Genomic DNA, 9,376 nt, shown 5'->3' on the forward strand with positions numbered 1-9,376 from the left:
ATTCTGTTTCAGAGTGAAGTTCGTCGTAACAAGAGGATAAACTGTCTACGATATGATGATAGAAATGAATATGTGAGTTACGAGTTTTGGTACGCAGTTAAGACAGTGTGGAAATTGTTTCACAGTTCATGTCACCTGGAACATCATAGTGTGATGATGTCTCTTAACGTCATAGCCACGCACTATTTGGTATGGTGCATGCTATGATGTCTCTTATCGAATTACCACTATCGTTTATGAGTTATGCATTAGAGATAACCGCATTCACTTTAAATAGGGCACCGCGTATTTCTGTTGATATGACATAGTATAGATTGAGGTTTAGAGAAATCTAAATTGTCGTTTCTTGAAAGTTTGGGCCTTCGACACTTATGTGAAAAAGTTTCAGTCTGATAAGCTCGAACCCAAAGCGGATAAATGCATCTTCATAGGATATCCAAAACAGTTGGATACATCTCCTATATCAGATCCGAAAGCAAAGTGTTTGTTTCTAGAAACGGATCCTTTCTCGAGGAATTGTTTCTCTCGAAAGAATTTAGTGGGAGGGTAGTAGAACTTGATGAGGTTATTGAACCATCACTTCAACCAGTGTGTAGCAGGGCACATGAAGTTGTTCCTGTGGCGCCTACACCAATTGAAGTGAAAGCTGATGATGGTGATCATCGAGCATCGGATCAAGTTACTACAAGCCTCGTAGGTTGACAAGGTCGCGTACTACTGTAGAGTGGTATGGTAACCCTGTCTTGGAGGTCATGTTGTTGAGCAACAGTGAACCTACGAGTTATGAAGAAAGCAATGGTGGGCCCGGATTCCGACAAATGGCTGGAAGCCATGAAATCCGAGAGAGGATCCATGTATGAAAACAAAGTGTAGACTTTGGAAGAACTACTTGATGGTCATAAGACTATTGACTAAAGATGGATCTTTAAAAGGAAGACAAACGATGATGGTGATAAGTCACTATTAAGAAAAGCTCGACTTGTCGCAAAGATGTTTCCGACAAGATCAAACAGTTGACTATGATGAGACTTTCTCACTCGTAGCGATGCTAAAAGTCTGTTAGAGTTATGTTAGTAGTTGCTGCATTATTTATGAAATATTGCATGTAGGATGTCAAAACATTGTTTCCTCGATGGTTTCCTTGAGCAAACATTGTATGTGATACAACCAAGAGGTTTTGTCGATCCTAAAGATACTAGCAAGTATGCAAGCTCCAGCGATCCTTCATTGGACTGGTGCGAGCATCTCGGAGTTGGAATATACACTTTGATGAGATGATCAAAGATTTTGGGTTTGTACAAGGTTTATGAGAAACTTGTATTTCCAAAGAAGTGAGTGGGAGCACTATAGAATTTCTGATAAGTATATGTGGTTGACATATTGTGGATCAGAAGTAATGTAGAATTTCTGTAAAACATACAAGGTTGTTTGAAAGGAGTTTTCAAAGGAATACCTGGATTGCGCTACTTGAACGTTGAGCATCATAGATCTATGGAGATAGATCAAAAGCGCTTAATGGAAGTTTCAACAAGATGCATGCCTTGACAAGTTTTTGAAGGAGTTCAAAATAGATCAACAAAGAAGGAGTTCTTGGTTGCGTTGTAAGGTGTGAATTAGAGTAAGACTCAAAACCCGACCACGGCAGAATAAAGAGAATAGACGAATGTCGTCTTCTATGCCTTAGCCGTAGACTCTAAAGTATGCCATGCTGAGTACCGCACCTGATGTGTGCCTTGCAGCAAGTCTGTTAAGAGGTACACAGAGTGATCCAGGATTGAATCACTGATCAGCGGTCAAAGTTATCCTTAGTAACTAAATAGACTAAGGAATTTTTCTCGATTATGGAGGTGGTTAAAGAGTTCGTCGTAAAGGGTTACGTCGATGCAAACTTTGACACTAATCCGAATAACTATGAGTAGTGAAACGGATTCGTATAGTAGAGTAGATATTTGGAGCATTTCTGAATAACACGTAGTAGCAGCATCTATAAGATGACATAAAGATTTGTAAAGAACGCACGGATCTGAAAGTTCCAGAACCGTTGACTAAAACCTCTCTCACGAGCAAGACGTGATCAGACCCCATAACTATATGAGTGTTGGATTCGTTGGAATCACATGGTGATGTGAACTAGATTATTGACTCTAGTGCAAGTGGGAGACTGTTGGAAATATGCCCTAGAGGCAATAATAATTAGTTATTATTATATTTCTTTGTTCATGATAATCGTTTATTATCCATGCTATAATTGTATTGATTGGAAACACAATACTTGTGTGGATACATAGACAAAACACTGTCCCTAGTAAGCCTCTAGTTGACTAGCTCGTTGATCAAAGATGGTCAAGGTTTCCTGACCATAGGCAAGTGTTGTCACTTGATAACGGGATCACATCATTAGGAGAATCATGTGATGGACTAGACCCAAACTAATAGACGTAGCATGTTGATCGTGTCATTTTGTTGCTACTGTTTTCTGCGTGTCAAGTATTTGTTCCTATGACCATGAGATCATATAACTCACTGACACCGGAGGAATGCTTTGTGTGTATCAAACGTCGCAACGTAACTGGGTGACTATAAAGATGCTCTACAGGTATCTCCGAAGGTGTTCGTTGAGTTAGTATGGATCGAGACTGGGATTTGTCACTCCGTGTGACGGAGAGGTATCTCGGGGCCCACTCGGTAATACAACATCACACACAAGCCTTGCAAGCAATGTGACTTAGTGTAAGTTGCGGGATCTTGTATTACGGAATGAGTAAAGAGACTTGCTGGTAAACGAGATTGAAATAGGTATGCGGATACTGACGATCGAATCTCGGGCAAGTAACATACCGTAGGACAAAGGGAATGACATACGGGATTATATGAATCCTTGACACTGAGGTTCAAACGATAAGATCTTCGTAGAATATGTGGGATCTAATATGGGCATCCAGGTCCCGCTATTGCATATTGACCGATGAGTCACTCGGGTCATGTCTGCATAGTTCTCGAACCCGCAGGGTCTGCATACTTAAGGTTCGGCGTTGTTTTATGAGTATTTGAGTTATATGGTTGGTTACCGAATGTTGTTCGGAGTCCCGGATGAGATCACGGACGCCACGAGGGTTTTCGGAATGGTCCGGAAACGAAGATTGATATATAGGATGACCTCATTTGATTGCCGGAAGGTTTTCGGAGTTATCGGGAATGTACCGGGAATGACGAATGGGTTCCGGGTGTTCACCGGGGGGGGGGGCAACCCACCCGGGGAAGCCCATAGGCCTTGGGGGTGGCGCACCAGCCCTTAGTGGGTGGTGGGACAGCCCAAGAAGGCCCTATGCGCCATAGGAAGAAAATCAAAGAGAAAAAAAAGAGGAGGTGGGAAAAGGGGGAAGGACTCCTCCTTCCAAACCTAGTTGGATTCGGTTTGGAAGGGGAGGACTCCCCCCCTTGGCTCGGCCGACCCCCTTGGGGGTCCTTGGACCCCAAGGCAAGGCTCCCCCTCTTCCTCCTATATATACGGTGGTTTTAGGGGCTGATTTGAGATAACTTTGCCACAGCAGCCCGACCACATATCTCCACGGTTTTACCTCTAGATCGCGTTTCTGCGGAGCTCGGACGGAGCCCTGCTGAGATTAGATCACCACCAACCTCCGGAGCGCCGTCACATTGCCGAAGAACTCATCTACCTCTCCGTCTCTCTTGCTGGATCAAGAAGGCCGAGATCATCGTCGAGCTGTACGTGTGCTGAACGTGGAGGTGCCGTCCGTTCGGCACTAGATCGTGGGACGGATCGCGGGACGGTTCACGGGGCGGATCGAGGGACGTGAGGACGTTCCACTACATCAACCGCGTTCACTAACGCTTCTGCTGTGCGATCTACAAGGGTACGTAGATCGGAAATCCCCTCTCGTAGATGGACATCACCATGATAGGTCTTCGTGCGCGTAGGAAATTTTTTGTTTCCCATGCGACGTTCCCCAACAGTCGGTGCCCATGCTCTTCCGCTCCCGAACGAGCTACAACCGCTGGCATCTGCGTGGGCGAAAAGCTATCCGGAATGGCCCTATTGACTGTCGAATCCACCTTCGTCCCAAGGGTGCCGAACGAAGTAATCCGCATAGGCGCTCGGATGTATTGGGTGCGGGGAGTCGACGCGTGGAGGGGGAGACAACTCCTCGAACATGTACACACCTCCTTGGGATGCCGTCACCGCCTCCCTCTCTTGTAGCAGGCGATGCCACAACTTCTGAGCGACGTTCTCCGCCTTGCAAGACACGGTGGAGGAAGGGACACCGACGGATGTGGTGGACTACGTCTCCGTTGTGACGGTCGGGGACATGCTGGAAGACATCTACGACGACGGATCGGGACCGGTGATGAGGATGTGGAGCAAGGGTGGCAGACGGCGAGGACTCGGGCGTGGGAAAGGTTGAAGGATGACAGGAGGAGGAGTAAGGGTTTGAAGAATTCGATGCAATTTGCGGCGGGGTCGGGCTGTCGGGACCGACGTGGCAGGCGTGCCTGGGCATCCCATATCTATCTCATATTTGAGCTGCATATGAGGGGTGTCGGTCAGTCCGGACATTTGAGACCCATTTAAGAAGCTCGCCTTGATCAAAATATCGTGACCGGTCAGTGACCGGACGACTTGTTTAGATGATGGTTTGGGATGCCGTACTATATAGATGCTCTAATTTATTATACAATTCACTCGTATCCCAAAAGAAACCAACAAACATTCTAGGGAAAATCTAACTAACTGCGCTGCATATTGTTATTAGCGTGCGGCGGCTGGCACACTCTCCGTCATGCATGCATGCATGCAGATTTGTTTTGAATGACCGAAATTTAAAAAGTTTTATCTTTCAAACCGTTAATTCGATCGATGATCCGTTTTCGCCACTGGTTTTATCGCAACGAGATCTTCAAAACTAGATCCCATGTCAACATGTTTCGATAACTTTTTTGTTTCTCGTACTTACCACATTTGTTGCACTTACTTATCATATTAGTAAGTACTTACTTGTGTGATAAAAATAACTTAATCGTCATATTATTTGGAAATTGCGTATAAATATGACATCTCGACATAATCAAACGAGCAAGCACAAACAACTTTTTTTAGACGATCACGCGCAAAAATATGACAACTCAACGTATTTAAAACCGATGACCACAAGAAATCTTTTTTGGTCATCGTTTGTAAATATGACAACTTGGCACAGTAAAACTAAGAAGCACACAAAATAGTTTTCTGGCAAATTTATATGTAAATATGACAAGTTGACATATTTAATTTGACAAACACAACCTACTACATGCTTTTTATATCATGTATGATGAAAACTACTACAAGGCTTTGTACAAAACAATATTAAAAAGTGACAATCAAGTTATTTTTTTAGACAAGTAAGTGGTTAATAATATGACAAGTGAGTCAAAAAATGTGGCAAGTATGAACGAAAAAAAATAGTTGACGGAACATGTCGACATGGGATCTAGTTTCGAAGAACTCGTCGCGAGAAAGTCAATGGTGAAAACGGATCATCGATTGAATTAACGGTTTTGTAGATAAAACTTTTTGAATTTTCAAACATCAAAGTAAATCTTGCATATGACAGGTCGTGCTTAGTCTGTTGGACCCGCCGCACGGGAAGGCATTCCTGCGGCGCCGCTCCCTAGTCCGGTCCAACATTCTATAACAGGGACGTGGGCCAAAGTAGGGAGTGTGAATTGACGGTGTCAGATTAACCCACACGGTTTCCTGAAAGAAAAAAAAAGATTAACCCACACCGAACCTAGCCCAGCCGGTTCATAACAACAAACTGAAGAGCACCATCGACCCTTCTTCTTCCCCAGCGGCGGCGACGGCGGCGGATCGAAGATGATCATCCCGGTTCGCTGCTTCACCTGCGGCAAGGTACCCCCCCCCCCCCCACCCCACCCCACCATCACATACCCTTTCTCATCCTCCCTTCCGGCGTTCTCCGGCGCCTCTCGTTCGTGCTGCGTCTCCGGCATGGCCTACTTGGCCTCGTTCCGCTAGGTGTTTCGTCGATTCGCCGCTCTCTCGTGCTCCCGCCGGCCGCCCTTTAAGGACGCACGCGCCCCGCGGCTTAGGTAGGGCACGTCGCCTCTTAGGGCTAATTTGGTTGTCAGGGAAATAAGCCCCTAGGCGGAGTCTCCCTCGGCACAAGGGATCCATGGGAGAGATGGTCTCAGGTGGGAGAACACCCGTTCTGCTACTTGGACAACACAGGAAATGAAAAGGAAGATCCAAAAAACGAGAATCGATCATCAGTTCCAGAATAGATCTTGGGGGGCAGCCGGCAGGAGACGACTGCTGGAGAGGGGAGAGGCGGAAGAAGCACGCCCGGCAGAGCAGGGAGAGGCGGGAGCGCTCGTGATGGGGCCTTGCTTCTCGGTCGCCGGAGGAAGTAGCACGGCCGTCGCCGCCAACGCCGTCGCCTCCCTGTCACGAGACGAGAGCGAGCGAGGGTTTCTTCCCTGACCTTGTGACTAGAGGAAAACGCTCCCAGGGAAGGGTCGTGGAAAGGTGCCGAGGTCCCTCCACATCTGGAGAACCAAATGGCCCGGTCGGCTCCCCGGGGTCAATTCGGCCCGCGGTTTCTTCCGCCAGGGAAAGGGCCGGGATCCCTTGCATCCAAACAAGCCCTTAGGGTATCCATCTGCACTCTTCTTCTAGGTTTATGTGGTGGCGCATTTTAAGTTTTTTTCTCATAGATCCTCTCTACCCGTATATGGTCGCTAGCTGTTTATGCCCAGGATTTAACACAAGGGTGTAGTTGTTGTGTGGCACATCATTTTTTTCTAGGGATAGGCTTATTGAAAAGTTGTTCCATTTAAACTTTTCTTATCTACATATCCATATAATGCATTGGGAGAACTCCTTGCCTTTATATAAATAAAGAGATTATCTCACAGGTTCAATTTGTATGCTTTGATAGGTGATCGGGAACAAGTGGGACCACTACCTCGATCTTCTCCAGGCTGATTACACCGAGGGGTAAAAAATCATGCATCCTGGTTCCTGTGCTTCGGTTTGATTGTGCATATTGTACTGGCTTTGCCTTTGATCCTGTTTTGGTGGATGAGGTCTTGAGGGAGCCTACATTTGCAATGTTGGCTTCTTTTTATTTTTAGCTTCAAGGGAACATGTTTCACTTCTATGTGAGCAGGTTATGCACGCAAGTGTGATAGACTGGTATGCTGTATATCTTGTGACGTACATGGTGCACCACTGAACACCGTAGCGGACCTGATCCATAATCAATGAATACTGAAAACTAGTGGCTGTGTCATGCATCTTTTCATGCATTTGGGAGCCCTTACTAGTGTGGTGCTTCCCCGTTTTAGATATTTCGTAAGTCTTCTACTCCCTCCGTCCCATAATATAACATGTTATTACAACCAATATGTGAGTATATCAGTTGTAATAACATCTTATATTGTGGGATGGAGGGAGTACTTGCCATTTCACTGAACTGTCACTTTGACTGGGATGTATGGAGAAGTTAGAATTATGCCACTGTTAAACCAAATGGCTAAGTCTGGATGATAGTTGCTATGTTTGCATCCTATTACGTGTTCTTCCTTGTGTTCAAATTTTATCATATTTTCTTAGTTTCGAATGTAACTAGGTACTTGAGAGTATGGTAGTATACTAATCTTTGCAGAAAAATATTGCACCTTGTTAGCCATGTATACCCTCCATACTCTGCATGTTGTGTCGTAATGTTATGTTGGAATAATATTGTATATCTAGTAAATGGACACTAGAAAGACAAAAAACCCGAAGCTCATGATGAACTGTAAATTTTATTGCATGCAATCGTATTTCATTTTCTTATTGTCGGACGTAGCAAGGTATATAGAATATAGTAAAAAATGTTATCAGATTAGCCATATGTACTCCCCCCTACTCTGCATACCGTTTGAAAATGAAATGATGTTATGGTGTAATAGTATGGTGTTTCTTGTTAATGGACACTACAGTGACAAGACAGATGTTCATGGTGTAAAACTGTAAATTACATTACATACATACATGCATATTGGAATTACCAACAGATTGGAGTCTACCGTTAAGTGTGGCTGAGGTGCTTGGTTTGACAATGAAATGATGTTATGGTGTAATAGTATGGTGTTTCTTGTTAATGAACACTACAGTGACAAGACAGATGTTCATGGTGTAAAACTGTAAATTACATTACATACATACATGCATATTGGAATTACCAACAGATTGGAGTCTACCGTTAAGTGTGGCTGAGGTGCTTGGTTTCTGAAATATTGGAACCTTTGCTGCATGGTGTTCCACCTGGACATTTGTGTCTATGTTTTTCTTCCCCATGCTCAAGACCTAGAAAATCACTATTGACACTTAATCTATGTATATCCCAGTTGGTACTTATTTGTCAATACAGTTTCTGTAAAATAGAAGAGCATCTTTATCCTACCTATTCTTTTTACTTCTCCAGAGATTAGAATTATTAGAAGGGACATCGGTTATGGTTTATTAGATAATTTTTATTGTTAATATTGAATATCATGTTTAAGACTATTATATCGAAATCTGATTTTATACATCTTTCTGGTGTCCTATGTTGTTAGGGATGCTCTGGATGCCTTGGGCTTGGTTCGCTACTGCTGCCGCCGTATGCTCATGACCCATGTTGACCTTATCGAGAAGTTGCTCAACTACAACAGTAAGTTGATGCTGTTATGTAACTTTATAAGCTATCTTGTGCTGCTTCCTTTGTTATTTCTTTTGGAACTGACACTTGTTCATTTTCAGCCCTGGAGAAGACGGAGACAAGTTGAAGTTAATTGAACCCATGCTGCCTGGAAACCCTTGTTCCTTTGTACTACTTTTCAAGATGGATGGTATGCTGTTTCTTATGTCAGTGCTTAGGAGGTGCAAAGTGTCAGGTAGTCCTGATATGATATGAAGTTGGTTTGTCCATGAATCTCCAAGGACTATTAGTGTGACCATGCGTTTCTACTATGTAATCTTCAGGGCTATTAGTTAACCAACAAATCTAATGCATTGTCCAGTTTCAAACTTATTATGCTCCAAGTGTTGAACATGTTATCCCTGTGTTTTCTGTTGGATCTTGTTGGTTGTGGGCACCCATGGGTATCTTACCATTGAATCGTTACAGTGATATGCGTTGAACATCCACGTTTACCTGCATGCTTTTTATTTGTTTGTTTTCTATTCCTCTGGTGATGTCAATGTATCTAAAATCAATGCACGTCAAAGATTTGTTCGTGACTGCTGTTAACTTGAATCGTCATCAATTCATCTACTTGTTGACCCAGGTGGTAATCATATTGCAAGGCTGTCATTCCCATTGGTGTT

At 44.0% G+C, this 9,376-nt stretch overlaps 1 protein-coding gene across 1 annotated transcript; it reads left to right on the forward strand.

Annotated features, from left to right (window-relative positions):
• Positions 1-5,719: 5,719 nt before the first annotated feature.
• LOC123409349 (DNA-directed RNA polymerases I, II, and III subunit RPABC5) lies at positions 5,720-9,106 on the forward strand. Its single transcript, XM_045102305.1, has 4 exons — positions 5,720-5,911; positions 6,960-7,018; positions 8,626-8,720; positions 8,810-9,106. The coding sequence occupies exons 1-4, from the start codon at positions 5,876-5,878 to the stop codon at positions 8,833-8,835; spliced, it is 216 nt and encodes a 71-aa protein (XP_044958240.1). The 5' UTR covers positions 5,720-5,875; the 3' UTR covers positions 8,836-9,106.
• The last annotated feature ends 270 nt before the right edge of the window (positions 9,107-9,376 follow it).

This window comes from Hordeum vulgare, chromosome 1H, assembly GCF_904849725.1.
Source record: "Hordeum vulgare subsp. vulgare chromosome 1H, MorexV3_pseudomolecules_assembly, whole genome shotgun sequence".
Lineage (NCBI taxonomy): Eukaryota > Viridiplantae > Streptophyta > Magnoliopsida > Poales > Poaceae > Hordeum > Hordeum vulgare.

Coding starts and splice junctions, on each gene's coding strand:
- LOC123409349 (XM_045102305.1), top strand. CDS start 5,876: ATGATCATCCCGGTTCGCTGCTTCACCTGCGGCAAG. Junction 5,912..6,959: donor GCTGCTTCACCTGCGGCAAG/GTACCCCCCCCC, acceptor ATGCTTTGATAG/GTGATCGGGAACAAGTGGGA. Junction 8,721..8,809: donor GAAGTTGCTCAACTACAACA/GTAAGTTGATGC, acceptor GTTCATTTTCAG/CCCTGGAGAAGACGGAGACA.